Source organism: Prionailurus bengalensis, chromosome C1, assembly GCF_016509475.1.
Source record: "Prionailurus bengalensis isolate Pbe53 chromosome C1, Fcat_Pben_1.1_paternal_pri, whole genome shotgun sequence".
NCBI classification, from domain to species: Eukaryota; Metazoa; Chordata; class Mammalia; order Carnivora; family Felidae; genus Prionailurus; species Prionailurus bengalensis.
In genome coordinates this window covers 159,638,965-159,659,616 of record NC_057345.1, presented here as the reverse complement: position 1 = coordinate 159,659,616, position 20,652 = coordinate 159,638,965, and the positions used below count along the sequence as shown (strand labels likewise).

The 20,652-nt window shown below is 35.8% G+C and overlaps 1 protein-coding gene across 5 annotated transcripts in view; it reads right to left on the bottom strand.

Moving 5' to 3' along the window:
* The window catches only part of UBR3 (ubiquitin protein ligase E3 component n-recognin 3), a 241,062-nt gene that overhangs the window by 31,885 nt on the left and 188,525 nt on the right, over positions 1 to 20,652 (bottom strand). For all 5 annotated transcript variants that reach the window (XM_043577004.1, XM_043577005.1, XM_043577006.1 and 2 more), the window contains one exon: positions 10,630 to 10,733. In XM_043577004.1, coding sequence (XP_043432939.1) covers positions 10,630 to 10,733 — 104 coding nt within the window. Of the gene's footprint in view, positions 1 to 10,629; positions 10,734 to 20,652 lie in introns of those variants that run through there.

Genomic DNA, 20,652 nt, shown 5'->3' with positions numbered 1-20,652 from the left:
TGCATCACCTCTTAGTCCCCTGCAATCTTTTTTATTTTTTTTACAGCCAGACTGATCTTTTTAATTTTTTTTTAAATTTATGTATTTATTTTGAGAGAGAGAGACAGAGAGACCGAGCAGGGGAGGGTCAGAGAGAGAGGGAGAGGGCAGGCTCTGCTCTGTCAGCACAGAGCCCGACACTGGGCCTGATCCTACAAACCAGAAGATCATGATCTGAGTCGAAAACAAGAGTTGGACACTCAACTGACTGAGCCACCCAGGCACCCAAACTGATCTTTTTAAAAGAAATATCTAGCATCCTTCTACTGAGTCTCTGTACAAGCTGAAACACTCTTTCCTTCCTCAAAGCCTGGCTAACTCTTAGGTGACACCTTAAAGTCACTTCCTAAGGAAAATCTTTCCTGATTTTCAACGTTTTTTATTTATTTTTGGGACAGAGAGAGAGCATGAACGGGGGAGGGGCAGAGAGAGAGGGAGACACAGAATCGGAAACAGGCTCCAGGCTCCGAGCCATCAGCCCAGAGCCTGACGCGGGGCTCGAACTCACAGACCGCGAGATCGTGACCTGGCTGATGTCGGACGCTTAACCGACTGCGCCACCCAGGCGCCCCAAATCTTTCCTGATTTTAAAATGAGTATGTGTGAGTGCATACACGTGCGAGCCTTGTCTCTTACTCATGTTGATGACTCGGGGTGGGAACTTATAGCTGAGCCAGCTGTGGGATTTTTCTAACTGGAGGTAAATGGAAGGTATAAAAATGTGAGTCTAGAAGTGTCACAGGTCATGTTCCTAGTCTATGGCAGACTGTCTAAAGTAACACCGAATAAAGCAGATCCATTAAGACAAGAAACCTAAGATGCCAGCATCCAAAGTTCTGGTTCTGGTCATTCCCAAGACTACCCTTAACTCCTACAGTTTGGTTATGTGAGTACATTAGTGCTCTTCCTTTGTGCTTATAAACTAGCTCCAAATGGATTCCTAAATGTCCTAACACCTAGGTGGTGAACATATGCCAGGATAAAGACAACAAGAACTTACAATCTAGATAGAGAGAGAGGAAGAGAGAAACAGAGGGCTACATGCATACACATGGTATACTGGGAGAAAATAAGAGGAGGAACTAACCTAATTCAAGGGCAAGGCATAGAAAAAAAATAATAAAGATTTCTATTTCAGTGAGGAAAGTTAAGTCTTGAATGATGAAGAGAAATAAGCCATAATAAAGAAGGCAAGGGGGAAGGGAAAGGTAAAGAAAGGGGGATTCCAGATAGATGAAGCCATTTTTTGAGGGCACAGAAAAAGCCTAAGGTTTACAAGAACTGTAAACTGTCCAGTGTAACTAGAATACAAGTAGTGATTTTTGATAGATGGGGCTAGGAAAGCAATCTTTATTGCTGAAGATGAAAGGCTATGAACTACAGGCTATCTGTGGTCTACAGAGAGGTTTGGTTTGCCTCTATCCTATTTAGTTTTTAGTTACTGGCATTTAAAAATAGGATATTTCTTATACAAGTCAAGAATTCCCCTTACTCTTAAAAAAACAGGAAGATCTGACAACACTGGGGCCACATTTTTACATGCCAACAATGATTTGGAACTGAGTAGTAACTGTCCTCTTTGGCCAAGCATTCATTCTCTAGCTTATCAGTCTCCTACTCCCAATTACATCAAACCAAAGACTATTTCACAAGTAGTCAGTATATAACATTATTGTTAAGAATGAATTTAGGCTATGAAGCCAAATTGTCTAGATTTAAATTCTGACTCTTCAGATCTCAAGCAGGTTAGTAATATACACTTGCTTTATTTCCTATTCTATGTAATGGAGACAATAATCTCATCTACCTTAAAGAGATTAAGTGAAATAAGGTTTATACCTAAATGCTTAAAACAGTGATTAGCAACGGCAATCAGTAAATATCTGGTTTATTTATTCATTTTTTTATTTTTAGAGAGAGAGTACGAGCTGGGAGAGGTGCAGAGGGAGAGAGGGAGACATCTTAAGCAGGTTCTACACTCAGTGTGGAACCCAATGCAGGGCTGGATCCCAGGACCCTGCGATCATGACCTAAGCCAAAATCAAGAGTCGGATGCTCAGCCAACTGAGCTACCCAGCTGTCCCAATATATTAGTATTTGTTACTTGTTTGATATCTACAGGCATACAGACTGGGTAATAAGCCACTGAAACACTTTAAGCATGAGAATGATAATATCAGATTTGCATTTTAAAATGTTCACTGCTGCTTCTTTAGAAGAAAAGGATTGAAACAAGCCAAGACTAGAGGCAAGACAACCTATTAACAGACAGCAAAAGTACCATACCTGAGAAATTCGATGACCTGAACTACAGAAGAATGATGATGATGGAGAGAATGAGTTAAATTAGAGAAGTATTTAGATGACAAAAATGATAGGACTTAGTAGCCTTTTGGAGGTAGAGAATGATGGTGTCTTTCATTGTATAACAAAGAGTAGACAGTAGCAGCACTGACTAAAATGGAACGACTGAAATAGAGGAAAAGAGTTAGTCTTGATGAGTAGAAAATGAATTAAGGAATTCACCAAGAAATTGTCGACTGCAGCTAGAGATTTGGGAATCATGAGAGAACAGGTGAACTGACACTATGGGAAAGAAGACAAAATTGAGAAAGGGACAGGAACTAAGAGACGACTCCAAAAATGGTGAGACGAGCAGGTGAATAAAAAGGAGCCATGAAAACGAGTGAAAAAGAGATCGGAAGAGAACCAGAAGAGGATGGTATCATCAAAGTCAAGGAAAGACTATTTCATGACTTAATTGAATGTTTCAATAGAATGATGAAAATTAATAGAATTTGTCTACTAAGCACAACAAAATGAGGAAGTCATTTAATATTGCTCAGAAATATCACTCATATATGACTTACTCCCATCGTAAACTACACAAATTTTTTGTTTGTTTAAAAAGAAGTGGGAGGCCTTGGTGGTTCAGTTGCTTAAGTGTCCAACTCTTAATTTCAACTCAGGTTATGATCTCACAGTTCATGAGATGGAGCCCTGCATCAGGGCTGTCAGCACAGAGCCTGTTTGGGATTCTCTCTCTCCCTCTCACTGCCCTTCCCCTGTGTGTGCATGTGCACGTGCTCTCTCTCTCAAAATAAACACTCAAAAAAAAAAAAAAAAAAAAAAGAAGAAGAAGAAGAAGTCATATATTTTAAGGAAATAAGAGCCAGTATAAGAGTAATCATAGCTTTTCCTTGTAGCAATGTACTAATTCCTAGTTTTAGTCATTTTATCTGCCTTGGTGATCATCATTTTTCAAGTATTTCAAAAGGCAGTTTAAAGTTACAGCTTTTGCTTAAGTTCTCACATTCACTAACATATGTAACAAATATTTACTAAATGATTGCCACGTGAAGTCAATGTTTCTCAGGGACTTGGAAGAAAACAAGGAATCACTCATATAACATGTACATTAGGTTTCCAGGTTGTTATCTTCTAAGGCTGCAACAGAGAACAAAGCCCTTCAAACCAATTATCAACATTTTAAAAGGAGAGGGAAATTGGATATCTACTCTCAGTCAATGTGCTTTTATTTTTTTTATTTATTTATTTTTTTTTTTTTTCAACGTTTTTATTTATTTTTGGGACAGAGAGAGACAGAGCATGAACGGGGGAGGGGCAGAGAGAGAGGGAGACAGAGAATCGGAAACAGGCTCCAGGCTCCGAGCCATCAGCCCAGAGCCTGACACGGGGCTCGAACTCACGGACCGCGAGATCGTGACCTGGCTGAAGTCGGACGCTTAACCGACTGCGCCACCCAGGCGCCCCCAATGTGCTTTTAAAACAACCAAAACCAAAAGCTCACCATCAAACCACCTGAATGTGAACAGAGGAAGACCAATACTTAACTTGAAATGCATTTAGAAGCAGACCATGAACGATGGCACAGATTTTTTAAAAATTTTTTTCTTAGTGTTTTTATTTATTTTTGAGACAGAGAGAGACAGAACATGAGCAGGGGAGGGGCAGAGAGAGAGGGAGACACAGAATCTGAAGCAAGCTCCAGGCTCTGAGCTGTCAGCACAGAGCCTGACACAGGGCTCGAACTCATAGACTGTGAGATCATGACCTGAGCTGAAGTCGGACGCTAAACCGACTGAGCCACCCGGGCGCCCCATGATGGCACAGATTTTAAGTATTATAGAGCTACTACATGACAGGAAACAAGGGTGGGGGAACATAGTGCTGGGAAGGCTGCTTAATAATTAAAAAAACTGATTTCATGAGATACAGAGTTTGGTATGATAGAAATGTTAGCCTATAGCTCTTTAAAAAGTGAATTTTTCCTTAGAATCAAAAATGAAAATTATATTCCTTACTTCCTATTCTAAACGTCTGAGAACTGAAGTTTCTGACTTTCTAGACAGGTGCAACATCCACATCATTAGACTATTTGAGAACATGAAGTCATCAGTTTCATTATTTATATTTAATTCATCATTTTAAAAAGTTGTAAACATCATAACTCATGAAATGAAGACATTTTAAATAGATAACATGTGTAAATCTTTACCTTATTTCTGACTTATTTTCAGCAAGATAAAAATCCTAAAAAAGGAATAAATTGTTCAAAGGGTATTGACATAACTGAGACAACAGCATGACTCTTTAATGATACCAATAACATCTGATTCAACCAGATTCTCTCCCGTGGGTAATATATAAACACACAATGAGAAATTTTCAAAAATAAGATAATTAAATATTTAGTGAGTACCCTCTTCATGTAATGGCATTTTTGCTGGGTGTTATAAGAGTAATCCAAGGAACCGACAGTCTTCTGGGGGTGATAGTGGCTTGCCTACAGGTACCATGCTTAGTGCAGGTGAGATAATTAAAACAAACAGGATTCAGATGCCTGCAGAAATTCCTTTCCCATAAAGTGTTTTAGAGTTAAGGTAACACAAAATACTCCAACTTCTTTTAGGACAAAGTATAATATATGTAAAGTAATAAAACTCTTGGGGGAAAATCATACAAGTAAACAGGACACAATCTAAAGACTGTATCAGACATTTTATTGTTTCCTTAAAATTACCATGAAAAACTTTTATAAAGAAATATACTATTGCACTACTTCAGTAAAGCACTTTGCACATATCCATATAAACATCAAATCTTCTCAATCTTCTCTTTCATGATCTGAGCTTCTAAGTACACATGTTCTTTCTTCAAAAAGTCTAGTCTACAACAAAAATCAACTTGTGATGTGTTTTGTGTGATACGCTCAACTCTATTTTCTCTTTGATGAGTGAAGAACCCAAATAGTTTAGTAAGACTTTCTTTGCATTAATCAACAGCACCGAGAAAAGATCCCGAGTCCATCTAACAACTAATGAGGTAGTTAAAGCTGCTCCCTTGGGTATACTTCAGGGCAATTGTGGTTTGGGTCTACTAAACCGCCAACATTCTCAAAGAACATTATATAGAAAAGACCATAATATAAGACATAAAGATTCAAACCAAAGCAATAGCTTTCTTGAATTTCAAAATAGAAAATAAGCAATTTACCAGAAAATAAGACAACTGGATATTTAACATATCCAGTCCACAAACATTTACTGGGCATATTAGGTAGCAGGTAGGCACTAGGGATACAGGTAAAATGATGCAAATCCTAGAGGAATTGATAGTTTAGAGCAGGGGATTTAAAGAAAATCTACCATTATTTTCATGAGACAACTGTCAAAACAGAACTATAGACAAGATATTATGGGAAAGGGAAAAATGCATATTTAAGAGAAAGGCTTCCAGGAGAGAGTAACACTTAAGGTAAAAGTACCACTGACAGTTATTAATGGAGAAATGGCAAAAATTTAAACATGCTCAAAACTCTCCTACCTTAAAACACAAACAAAATATAGCTCCTTTGATATATCCACACATACCTTCTGCTCTCTCCCCACATTCGTTCTTGATAGTTCTCTCTGCTGTTTCCTCATTGCCCTGTCATTTCTCATCCCACTATAATCTACTTCTGATTCTCCAACTGCACAAAAGCAACTTCCTTATTATTATTCCTTATTACTGCATATAACCAGGAGTCCTCAGGAGAATTTATAGCTAACTCATTTTTAGGGGTGAAGATCCTTTTGTAAACCTTGTTAAGGGCTATGGAGCTTCTCAGAAAAAAATGCACATGTACATATAAAAATTTCCTATATCATTTTAGGATATTCATGGATTCCTACTTTTGAACTCTTAAATCACAAATTAAAAGGCCTTGAAAGGAGGAGTTAAGATGGCAGAGGAGTAGGGGGACCCGATGCTTCCTTGTCCCTCTCAACACAGCTAAATAAATATCAAATCATTACGTGTGCCCCAGAAATTGATCTGAGGACTGAGAAAACAAACTGCACAACTAGAGGGAGAAAAGGCCACATCGTGGAAGGTAGAAGGTGTGGATTCATGATTTGGGGAAGAAAAAAATTGATGGTGCTGCTGAGGGGAGGAAGCCCTGATCAGAGAGGAGAGAAAGAACGCACACAGGGCACAGGGCACAGAGCACAGAACAAGAAAAAACCCTTCTCCAAAACCACACAGGGAAAATGAGAGGGAGCGATTATTCCAAGTTTTTACAAGCAGTGGAGCTCAAAGTCTAAAGTTTTAGAAGTTTGGAGGCCCAGGAGCAGACAGCATGGCCTGAAGATCCCCTGGGTTGCACTGGGAGAGACAGTTTGTCTTCTTGAGTGCATTTGAGAGAAGTAGCACTGCCTCTCTGGGGACAAAAGAGCCAGGGGGTACCACTGAACTGCCCTTTCCATTAGCATAGGAACAGAGGTACCTGCTGAGGACAGCTAACCTGGATGCCAGCTTTTTGCAGTGCTTTACCATAAACTCTAAGTCTCTGCATGTTCCTGCAATTGCCCTCGTGGGACAAACCACCACTAGTCACAGCACAGTGAGACCCTTCCCCCAGAGGATCAGCACGGGCCGTTCTGCATCAGGTCCCTAAGATTTGGAGTTTTGAAACCCAGCCTGCACACCTGAGATGCAGGAACACTGTGCCACCAAATGGGCAGATGGCTCAAACACACACAGGGTGAAGGCAGGGACCTGAGAGAAGCCTGGGACACACACAAGGGGAGATCATATGCTCTTCTGTGAGGGTTTCCTGAACTCCCTTCTTGGGGGACTAGAGAGCTGGCTGATGCCATTTTTACCCCTGCCTGTCAGCACAGACAGACCAGTAAGCAGAATAGTGCTCACAGTGGAGGCTTGAGTGACTTAAACCAAGCCATGCCCCCTGCATTCTGCAAGTGCTTTTCTTTCTTTCTTTTTTTAAACTAGGACAATTGTGCCTAAACTCAGAGCAGCAGTGGGCCTTCCCCCCAGAAGACCAGCACAAACCTTGTGCACACACCAAGACTATTGACCACAGAGCGTTCCAAAGCTTTAGCTCTAGAGGAAACAGGATTTAGCCTCCTTTAACAAGCATATCAAAACACACCTAGTTAAAATTCACCACACAATGGACAAAATCCAAACACTCCTCACTGCAGGCAAGGAGAAACTCTGCAGAGGACTGACCACAGTGAAAGAGCAGCCAATACACAACAGCAGAGTGCATACCCCAGGAACATTTCCTGAAGCATGAGTTCCTGGACAGTATATGACCTCTTCCTAATATAGCCATTACTCTCAGGAGCAGGAAACATAACAGACTTTCCTCACACACAGAGGACAGAGACCTAGACAAAATGCCAAGATGAAGGTATTCATCCCAAAAGAAAGAACAGGAAGAGGCCATGGCCAGGGATTTAATCAAAACAGATATAAGTAATATGCCTGAACCAGAATTTAAAGCAACAATTATAAGGATACTAACTGGGCTAGAAAAAAAGTATAGGAGATACCAGGAAGTCCTTTACTACTGCAGAGATAAAAGACCTAAAAACTAGTCAGGCCCAAATAAAAAATGCTGTAACTGAGATGCAAAACCAACTGGTTGTAATGACCACAAAGACGGAAGAAGCAGAGGAATGAATAAGTGGTATAGAAGATAAAATTATGAAAAATAATGAAGCCAAAAACAAGAAGGAAAGAAAGATATTGGATCATGAATATAGACTTAGGGAACTCAGCAACTCCATAAAGGTTAATAACATTCCTATAATAGGAATCCCAGAAGAAGAAGAGAGGGGAATAGGAGAAGGTTTATTTGAGCAAATTATAGTTGAAAACTTCCCTAATCTGGGGAAGAAAAGACATCCAAATGCAGGAGGCACAGAGAACTCCCATCAAAATCAACAAAAACCAGGCCAACATAAAGACATATCATAGTAAAATTTGGAAAATACAGATAAGGGAAGAATCCTGAAGGCTGCAAGGGAAAAGAAATTCCTAACCTACAAGGGAAGACAAGGTTAGCAGCAGATCTCTCCTTAGAAACTTGGCAGGCCAGTAGGCAGTGGCATGATATACTCAAAGTGCTGAATAGGAAAAATACACAGCCAAGAATACTTTATCCAGCAAGGCTGTCATTCAAAACAGAAGGAGAGATAAAGAGTTTCCCAGACAAACAAAAACTAAAGGAGTTCATAATCACTAAACCAGCCCTGCAAGAAATATTAAAGGGGACTCTTTGAGTGGGAAAGAAAGATCAAAAGCAACGACTAGAAAAGAACAAAGAAAAACTCCAGAAACACTGATTTTGCAGGTAATACAACAGCAGTACATTCATACCTATCAATATCACTCTGAATATTAATGCTCCAATCAAAAGATATAGGGTATCAGAATGGATAAAAAACAAGACCCATTTATATGCTGCCTATAAGAAACTCATTTGAGACCTAAAGACACCTACAGATTGAAAGTGAGAGAATGAAGAACCATTTAGCATGCTAATGGACATCAAAAGAAAGCTGGAGTAGCTGTACTTATATCAGACAAACTACATTTTAAAACAAAAACTGTAACAAGATATGAAGAAGGGCACTATATCATAATAAAGAGGCTCTATCCAACAAGAAGAGCTAACAATTGTAAATATTTATGCCCCCAACCTGAGAGCACCCAAAAATATAAATCAATTAAACACAAACATAAAAAAACTCATTGATGATAATACAATAATAATAGGGGAATTTAACACCCCACTTACAGCAATGGACAGATCATCTAAGCAGAAAATCAACCAGGGAACAATGGCTTTGAATGACACACTGGACCAGATGGACTTAACAGATATAATTAGAACATTTCATCCTAAAGCAGCGGAATACATTCTTCTTCTCAAGTGCACATGGAACATTCTCCAGAACAGATCACATACTGGGTCACAAGTCAGCCCTCAACAAGTACAAAAAGATTGAGATCATATCATGCATATTTTCAGAGCACAACACTATGAAACGTGAAGTCAACCACAAGAAAAAATTTGGAAAGGCCACAAATACATGGAGGTTAAAGAACATCCTACTAAAGAATGAATGGGTTAACCAGGAAATTAAAGAAGAAATAAAGAAACAGAAGGAAGCAAATGAAAATGAAAACATGACAGTCTAAAACCTTCTGATTGCAGAAGAGGAAAGTATATAGCAATAAAGGCCTACCTCAAGAAGCAAGAAAAGCTTCAGACACACAACCTAACCTTACGCCTAAAGGATCTACAAAAGAAACAGCAAATAAAGCCTAAAGCCAGCAGAAAAAAGGGAAATTAAAATAAATATTAGAGCAGAAATAAATTATATAGAAACAACAACAACAAAACAGTAGAACAGGGGCTCCTGGGTGGCTCAGTCGGTTGGGCAGCCAACTCCAGCTCAGGTCATGATCTCACAGTTTGTGGGTTTGAACCCCACATTGGGCTCAGTGCTGTCAGCACACAGCTTGCTTTGCTTCAGATCCTCTGTCCTCCTCTCTCTCTGCCCCTCCCCTGACTGTGTTCTCTATCTCAAAACTAAATAAGCATTAAAAAAAAAAAAAAACACCCAGTAGAACAGACTAACAAAACTAAGAGCTGGTTCTTTGAAAGAATTAATAAAAAAGAATAAAATGTTGCCATTTGCAATGACATCAATGGAGCTAGAGAGTATTATGCTAAGTAAAATAAATCAGCCAGAGAAACACAAATACCACATGATTTCATTCATATGTGTAATCTAGGAAACAAATGAGCAAATGGGAAAAAAGAGAGAGAGACAAACCAAGAAACAGAGTCCTAATTATAGAGAGCAAACTCATGGTTACTAGAAGGGAGGTGGGTAGGTGGATGAGTTAAACAGGTGACAGGGATTAAGGAGTATACATGTGTTGAACACTGGGTGATGTATGTTAGTGTTGAGATACTATATTGTATGCCTGAAACTAATATTACTCAGTATGTTAACTAGCTAGAATTTAAATAAAAACTTTTAAAAAGTGGGCAAAAGACATGAACACTTTTCCAAAGAACACATCCAACAACAACCTTCATTTCATTGTCATCTTCTTTTAGACATATGAACTATTTACTACGAATAAAAAAATAGTACAGTCATTTACCTCAAAACATTTCCAGCAGACTGAATATTTGTCCCCACTATTTTTAGAATATTATATATACTATACAATCTAAGAATCGGAATTATAAAGACATACCTTTGCGTAAGGGTTGTGGCATCATTAAGATCTGGATGAGCAAAAGGGATGTAACATCATGATAAAGAATTGGAACCTCAGGCTGTTGTTCTTCATTTCCCTGCCTAAAAAAAATGCATAATTACTTTAGACAATATTGTGTATCTTTTCTAATTCATTTTATATTTCACATACATGTCTAAGGAACAGAAATTAAACTTTCATAAACAATTGAGAAATCTCAAAAGAAAAGGTTAGGGGCCATGTTTTTTGCCTAAAAGTATAATCTTTTAAATCTATCTATTCCCTTGATTCTGCCTAATATGAAAAAATTATATACAAAATTTATTAGATCTTATTTAAGCAAACAATTGGATACATTAACTTGATTATGAGTCTTTCTGATCTCTTAGATTACAGAAATCAAATGAAGGATTAATTGGAAATTTAGAGGATTAGTTTCACTATAAATGTGGTGGCATATAGGACACTTGCTGTCACAAACTTCACACTAAAAAGTAAATGTTCATATTATTAAAAAGAACAGGTACAATTCGCAAACAAGTTACATTGAAGAGGCATGGTTAATATTTTTTTATTACAAAGTTGTTTCAATTTCATGACTAACATAAAATTCAAAAAATTCTTTAACACTTTCAAAAAAAAAAGATAATAGGCAGAACTTAAACTATAAAAGACAAAGTACGAAACCTCAGCAATGTGTGGTACTATGAGGAACAGAATATATTCTAAAGCAGATCTCATTCTAGATCTGTTAAGAATTTTTAAAACTCCTATAGACGGATACATTTTTTGATCTTAGGTTTAATTTTTAATTCAGAAAACAAAAGCAAATCTTAAGTTTCTAAAGAATTCAATAAATTCTGAAGCTATACTTCAGACTAGATTTGGGATGAACAAAAATTGCTCAACTCTTTTATTAGGCTCCATCATTCAATAAATACTTACTGATCACTTATTATATGTCAGGCACTGGAAGCACTGGCAAGTAAACCAATGCCTGCTGCTGTGAAGCTTATAACTGCCAGAGGAAGAAGACAGCTCTTTCAGTGTCTCCATTCTCTACAAATAACCCTTTAATTTACTTGCCTCCCTCTCTAAAGCTAACCTTCCATTAATGCTATGAATCTTATTTGTCTCTCCAATCTTTTTTAACAAGCCCAAAGTACTTTTTAAAAAAACTGGGAGGGAGGCACCATTTGCTCACCTAGTATTCAAACCCCCACCAAAATGGTTTTCCACATGGCCAACAATGATCTCTTAATTACAAAATCTAGTGGACATTTTTCAACTTTATCATACTGACCCTTGACTTTGCATACAGTTGAACACTTTTATCTGGAAAATTTTCTTGGCCTTTTTGAAACACTCTCCTAGATTCTCTTCTAACTCTCTGATGACTCTAGTTTTCTTGACAAGTTCTTCCTCTGACTAACCTAGAACTGGTGCTGTTCCCCAAGGCTCCAATTCCCACTCTCTTTTCATATGAAGGACTCTTTTTGAAAGACCTCCTAAACCATGACTTCAATCACCAGCTACACATTGATGACTTCCAAGTCTGTATCTCTAGCTATGAATCTCTTAAACCCACTACCTGAATATGTACAGTCTTCACTTGTATATCCAACAGGCAGCTAAACCTGAACATGCCTAAAACTGAACTCATGAACATTCTACTCTACTGCACTCAATCTCCCCTAGCCATAACCAATCTGTTCTTCCTTCTATGTTCTTAGTTTTGATGTGGCTTATTTATTATATCCTCTAGTATTTAGCACAATGGATATATTTATATACATTTATATGTATTTAGCACAATGTATAATTATAAAAATATAATGAATAAATAAGGTAGGATCTTAGGGATATCCCAAACCTATCTTCTCTTACTCACCCCATATTTAATTGGCAGTAAGTCCTAACAACTATCTTTATTCCTTCTTTGCCATCTCTATGGCCACTGACTTCTAACTATTCAATCTCCCTCAATTTTACGTTCTCCCAATTCATCCTCTACACTGTTAAAGACGCTGAAAAAAAAAAATTCCACAGAAACTGTATCTTGTTTACCATCATTTCCCTGATGCCTGGATTAAAACAGTTAATAAAACTAGCTGAATAAATTAAAAAATGAAAAATGAAAGGATTGCTGGATGCACATACAGGTGGCAAAAGAGACAAAAACTAGACAGTTAAGACTTCAGAGCATAAAGAGAGAAAATGCACTGAAGGAAGAAACATCATCGTAAATTATAAACTTAAGATCAGGGCCCTTGACTCCTACACGTTTGTATTTCTATGGTTTTATCACAGTTACTTTAGTGAAATGAACCAAACGACTCAAAAGGAAACATGCCAAGAAGATGAAACCTGTTCCCAAAAAGAAAAGAGGAAAATAACACTGAAAAATCCTTACTAACCTATGGATAAAAAAAAGAAAGTGGTAAGAAATTGGTCCATTAAAAACTATTTAGAACAAAAATGATTTTGGATTATTATACTGCTGCATTAAATCTAACAGCTGACAAAAGACTCATACTTAGAATTAAAAGGAACTTTGTGAATCCATTTAAAGTAGCTCAATCTCATACCTATACAAAGATATATTTTACTGCATAAAAATCAAAGAGACTAAGAACTTCTGTGTCACAACCTAAAGACTAACAAATTACAAAGCTTTTAGGTATAGAAACGAAATACATCTCAAATGAATAAATTAAATATAGTTTCTTAAAATAGGGATATTATAAGCAACTGGAAAGCTTAAAGGGCTAACATAAGTCTAGATTCTCATTTATTTTATTACGTTATGTGTCAACAATTTTTTTTTTTTGGTAACAGAAGCAATCTTTCTCAAATTTAGAGGTGAATTCCCTTTTGCTATTATTACTTATTTGCTTTTTTATTATTATCGTAATGACCTTCAAATATTATTTAAAATCAGTCTAAACCTCCAGATTACATCTTCTATTAAAATTATTCATATATTCTTGTTAAAAATTTAGCAATCTTTACATTAAATACGATTAAGAATGTATAATTAAGAAATGTTTGAAAACTACAATGAAACAAAAAATGAATTTAAAAAATGGGGAATGTTCCGGGGTGCTTGGCTGGATCAATTGGTAAAGCGTGCAACTCCTGATCCCAGGATCATATATTCGAGCCTCATGTTGGGCTTAGAGATTACTTAAAAAATAAAAAAAGTTTAAAAAAATAAAGAATGTTCCTAGTTGAGGAAACTGTCTACTGTAAAGATAGCTATTTTCCCCAGATTCACTTTTAAGTTTAAATAATTCTAATCAAAATCACAAGTGAAGGGAAGAGCTTAGAAAATGGCTCTAAAGATCATCTGAAAGAATAAACAGGTGAGAACAGTAAAGAAAAATTGGGAAGTATGGATGGGGGTCAAAGGGGAGAAAAAGGAGAGAATCTTCATCTAGATCAGAGATATACACATTATCTTCTCAATAAAGTAAACCAGCATGCTTCTGCCACAGACATAGGCTTGTGGGTCAACAGAACAAAGTGGAGAGTCCCTAATCAGAACCATAACATACAAATATTTAGCATATAATAAACAGGATGTAAAACTGCTTTAAAAATTAGCCAGTTATTTGAAAATAAATATTAACTCTTCACTCATAACTACTGATGAAAATAAATTCCAAATGGATGATATATTTTTAAAAATCATCCCATAAGAAAATTCTACAAAGAATATATAAGTAGGTATTGCAAACCCCAAGGCAGGAAACACATTATAATACAGGTTATAAAGGTAAACATCATGGACAAGTTTGGGAGGCATTCTAAGTATGAAAGCAATCAGAAAAAATAAGAATTATAAGGCCTGACTGGTTTGGCTACATGAAATTTTAAAACTTTAATATGTCAAGAAAAGTAATATAAAATTGAGAGACAAATGTATTTTGGAAAAAAGTTTCAACACCTATGAAAAAATAAGGTTTACTACTTTTAAGCCATAAAGAATCACTCAGATAATTTTTAAAAAATAAGATGCCAACAGAAAAATGGACAGATGTTCTAAACATAGAATTCATAAAAAATGTTCACAAATAGCTAATAAACAGGAAATATTTAATATTAATATGAAGCTAATTTTACCAGAAATTAAACAAATTTCTATTACTTTGGGATCCCATTTTTTATCTATCAAACTAGCCCAAAATATGTTTTTAAAGTGATCATACTCAAGATGAACAGCAACAGGAATGTTCCTACATTGCCAGCAAAAGCTTATAAAAGGGCACTCTTTTCAAAAAGCAATGCTGCACTACGTAACACAGTGCCTGACAAGCAGTGTGAATATTTATCAAATAAATGACTAAAACTAAACAATATTTATATACTTTCATGTCATTCTATAGTTCTAGGATTATATCTGACATGTCAAGAACTGCTAAACACACCATCTGATATTGTAGAAAAGGAGAAACAATTTAAAAGATTAACAATAGGAATGAATAAATAATGTATGTCATCTAAAGAATTTTTTTAAGTTTATTTATTTTGAGAGAGAGAGAGTGTCAGTCCCAAGCAGGCTCTGTGCTGTCAGCACAGAGCCCCAGTGTGGGACTTGAACCCAAGAACCATGAGATCACATGACCTGAGCTGAAACTAAGTCAGATATTTAAACAACTGAGCCACCCAGGTACCCCTGTCATTTAAGGAATTTTTAATGATGTGGGAATTTGGTTGTTATGTGTTAATTTTATTTATTTTTTTAATGTTTGTTTATTTTGAGAGACAGAGCGAGCAGGGGAGGAGCAGAGAAAGAGGAAGAGAGAGAATCCCAAGCAGGCTCTGCATTGTCAGTGCAGAGCTCAACATGGGGCTCAATCTCACAAGTCTGTGAGATGACCTGAGCTGAAATCAAGAGTCAGATGCTTAACTCACTGAGCCACCCAGGTACCCCAGTTGTGTGTTAATTTTAAAAAGCAGATTCTGAAACTGGTATAGTAGGATTCAAATAGTTCTTAAAAATTCATAATATATATACAGAAAAAAAGAAACTGGAAATAAATATCTCAAAATGTTACCAATGTTAGAGGAATTCCCAGAAAATAGTATTGATTCCCTGCCCTCATATTTGACCTCATTTTTATAGCTCATAAATTCATTAAATTGTAATAAACTATATATAGTAAGTGGGTTATAAGATTTTATATTCTTTCATTTTCTCCCTCACCATTTTGCACATTCTAAACATGTACAATAAATACAATTTTTATGATCAGAAAAAAATTTACAAAAACAGTAATAACCTGGAGCTTGTTGGCTACAAAGACAAAAACAATCATTCTGAGGACAGAGAAATAGATCTTTCCTGGCACACAGCAGGCAAATAATCAGAACAAATGAATGAATGGATATACCCTAATGTAGAAAAGAGAACCAAAACTTTTGACTGTGAGATTTAATACCATCATTATAGTAATTATCCTTTTAATACTTAATTTAAAAATACATAATTGTTTCCATTTTTTAAGGTTTTTAGATTATCTTTAAAATCCAGATCATAGGGGTGCCTGGGTGGCTCAGTTGGTTAAGTGTGTGACTCTTGACTTTGGCTCAGGTCATGCTCTCACAGTTCATGTCATTGAGACAAGCACTGGGCTCTGCACTGACAGCAGGAAGCCTGCTTGCAATTCTCTCTCTCCCTCCCTCTCTCTGACTCTCACCCACCAGCACGTGCGCACAAAATAAACATTAAAAAAAAATACAGATTATAAAAACTGTATACTACTAACTCTATGGATAAGAAGAAATGGATGGTTAGAGTTAATAGGCCTGATTTTCCATTTTTTAAAACCAAAGCCATTATCAACACAATGAAATTAAAAAGAAACAAAGAAACAACTTTCATGAGGATTACAGAAAAAAATTTATATGAGAAACCTATATCATTAGACATAGAATGTTATTTTAGTAAAGTATTAAAAGTGAGAAAATAGAAAAAGATATTTCAATCTTTTAAAATCTAATATATAGATAGGAAACACAGGTATCATATTATAATCAACTATAATATTACAAGTTAGTGAATTAATGAACCATAAAAATGAGAACAAATATAGGGGGGAAAAAATCAATGGGATTTTCCAATAATTGCTCAGATTTCTTCTTACTAAGAAAGGAAACAGAATAATAGTTAGGAACTTAGACTCCTGAATCTGAAAGGTGTGGATTCAAATGCCACCTCTATTCCTTACTAGTTCTGTGCCCCTAAAGAACATGTTAATTAATTTTTCTAAGCCTCCGTTCTTCATATGTAAAAATTGAGATAACAATGGTACCTAGTGTATATAGTTATGGTGAAGATTAAATGAGATTATATATGCAAAGCATAAAAATGAAAGCATGAAATAATCACTGGATAAGTGTTCACAACATTTACTACTATCCTAATGGGTATTAAATCTTAGGGCTTGATAAGAACACTCTTGGCAAACAGTTCTATTGAAATCATAGTACCTATGTCTAGTTTTTACAATATATATTTTTTAAGTTTATTTATTCTGAGAGAGAGAAAAAACCACAAGCAGGGGAGGGACAGAAGGAGAGGGAGAGGGAGAGGGAGAGGGAGGGGGAGGGGGAGAGAATGAATCTCAGGTAGGCTCCGCACTGCCAACATGGAGCCCGATGTGGGGCTTGAATTCACGAACCAGGAGATCATGACCCGAGCCAAAATCAAGAGTCCAGCGCTCAACCAATTGAGCCACCCAGGTGCCCTATTGTTTAAAGCTATTAATTCACCAATACTACGCTTAGGAAACCTTATGTTTGCTAAACATGCTTAGACTCAGAGAATTAGGCCTTCTAATACTTGCACACCCTCTCCACCCTTGAGTATGCAAGTCTAGCTAGGAAAGAAAATCACTAGCTAATATTAAGGAAAATGATTTTCCTTAGCCCTAACAGGCAAAATACTAATAGCTTGCTAATTCTGTCTATAAACACACAAAACACACAAATTGTTTCTGAGAAGTAGCAGGATATATTCATAGCCTCTAAGTAGCTCTCCAGAAGATAACTTTAATTACTAATTACAAAGGATAAAATAATAACGTTACAGTGGAAAAACCTGGTAGATGCCACATTAACCAAGAAATGAGAGTCATTATCATCAATAACAAAACAAAGTCAACAGCATATACCTCCTAATATGATGCACTAAAAAGAACACATTGCTTTTGTGGTATTTCTGTGAAAAGTTTATAACCTGAATCTAAGCACAAGAAACTACTGGACAAAAATAAATTGAGGGATTCTACAAAATAACTGGCTTGAGCTCTTAGAAAAAAATGTCAATGTTACGAAACATAAAGAAAAAGTCAGGAACAATTTCAGATTAAAGGAAATTAAAGAGATATGACACCTAAATACAAGCACAACCTTGAATTTCCTTTTCATTGCATTTGCATTTCTAGGACATTACTGAAACAACTGGCAAAATGTGTTAGGTCTGTATGAGATAGGGGTCAATATTAATTACTTCTCATATACATGTCCAATTAGCCCAGCACCATTTATTTTAAAAACTATGCTTCTCTCACTGTTCCTCAGTGCCATCTATGCTATAAATCCAGTATCCGGACATGTGTGGGTTTGGTTTGTTTTGATTTAACAAGCAAATACAAATTAATTTTCTCAGCTCCACTTGATCACATAAGTGGTGGTATAATGTACATATTTTCTTCTCCTGGATTTTTCTCTTAACATTTTATCTTGATGGAGATCTTTCCACATTAGTAAACAAAGTGCTTTCTCACCTTTCTTTCCTTTTCTTTCTTTCTTTTTTTTTTTTTTTGATAGGTCTGTTTTAATTTACTATTGTAGAGAACATAAAGCAGTATTTGGTAGCTATATGGGAAAAAATAAAATTGGATCCATTCTTTATACCAGACATCATGATAAATTCCAAATAGAGAGCTAAATGTAAAAACTGAAGTCACAGAAATATTAGAAGAATCATGTACCTGAGAAGAGGTTAATATCCAAAATATACACAGAATTCATACAACTCAATAGGAAAAATACAAGCCAATTAAAAAGTGGGCAGAGGATCTGAGCAGACATTTTCCTGAAGAAGACATATAGATGACCAACAGGTACTGAAAATGTGCTCAACATCACTAGTCATGAGGGAAATACAAATCAAAACCACAATGAGCTATCACCTTGCAATTGTTAAAATTGATATCAAAAAGAAATACTAAGTGTTGACAAGAATATGGAGAAAAAGGAACCTTTGTACATTGTTGGTGAGAATGTAAACTGGGCAGCCATCATAGTAAACAGTACAGAGGTTCCTCAAAAAGTTAAAAATACAACCACCATATGATCCAGGAATTCCACTTCTGCATATTTATCCAAAGGAAAGAAAAACACTAACTCAAAAAACTTTAAGACACACCCAATATTCACTGCAGCATTATTTACAATAACCAAGACATGAAAACAGCATAAGTATCCATCAATGGATGAATGGATGATGTATACATACATAATGGAATTATTATTCTGCCATAAAAAAGAAGGAAATCCTGCCATTTGTGACAATACGGATGGACCTTGAGGGCATTATACTAAGTGAAAAAGTCATACAGAGAAAAGACAGATACCATGTTTTCACTCTTATGTGGATCCTGAGAAACTTAACAGAAGACCATGGGGGAAGGGAAGGGAAAAAAAAAAAGGTTAGAGAGGGAGGGAGTCAAAACTAAGACTCTTAAAAACTGAGAACAAACTGAGGGTTGATGCGGGGTGGGAGGGAGGGATGGGTGGGTGATGGGTATTCAGAAGGGCACCTGTTGGGATGAGCACTGGGTGTTGTATGGAAACCAATTTGACAATAAATTTCATATTTATTTATAAATAAATAAATAAACAAATAAAATAAAATAAAATAAAATAAAATAAAATAAAATAAAATAAAATAAAATAAAATAAAATAAAATTGAAAAGTGTAAACAAAAAATGAACTCAGAGATACAAAGAACAGATAGGTGGTTGTCAGAGACAGTGGTGAGCAAAATGTCAGATATGGTGAGTGAGCAAAATGGGTAACAAGTGGTCAAAAGGTACCAACTTTCAGTTATAAAATAAGTCATGGGTATATAATGTACAGCACAGTGACTACAGTTAATAATACCGTATTGTATATTTGAAAGTTAACAAAGAGAATAAATCACAAAAGTTCCCATCACAAGAAAAAAAGTTTGTAATTATGTGCAATGACAGATGTTAATTAGACTTACTATGGTGATCATTTCACAATATATACAAATATCAAATCATGTTGTAATTAGTTTCATTACATCTGAAATTAATATAATGTTGTATATCAATCATATCTCAATTTAAGAAAAAAGAAATAGGGAAAGAAAACCTGAGTTTTAAAAAAGGGAGTGGGGTTAAGACCTGAGTCAGGATGAGTCAAATTCCAGAATTAATTACTGAAAAGATTAATAAATATGGCATTAAAAAAAACTTTGGATGGCAAAAAAAAATCATAAAGTAAAACTAAATTGACAATCTACTGAAACATATTTGCAAATTATAATACAAAGGGCTAATATTCAAAATCCATAAACATGTTTTTAAAATGAAGAGGAAAACAACCAACAACTCAATTGTTAGAAACAGGCAACAGATAGAGTTCACATACACAAAAAAATGCAAATGGGCACGAATGTAAGATAGAGGTCTCCAAGTTTACTTTATCACATAGTTTTTCCTTTAGAAAAATACAAGTTTTATAAAATTAAAATAAATAAATCAAAGGGGAAAAGGCAATTTTTAAACACTGAGGAAAAAAAGAACTGAAACAAATGAGCCTCACTATAAATCAAGTTGATGGCATAACAACACAGGAAAAAAATTTACTTCAAATGACTTTAAAAACAGTATTTTGCCTGTACATCCCTGGTGGTATAGATTCTAGGACAAAAGAACATAGAGTCAGTAGTGATTTTTTTTTTAAATAATTATCATTAT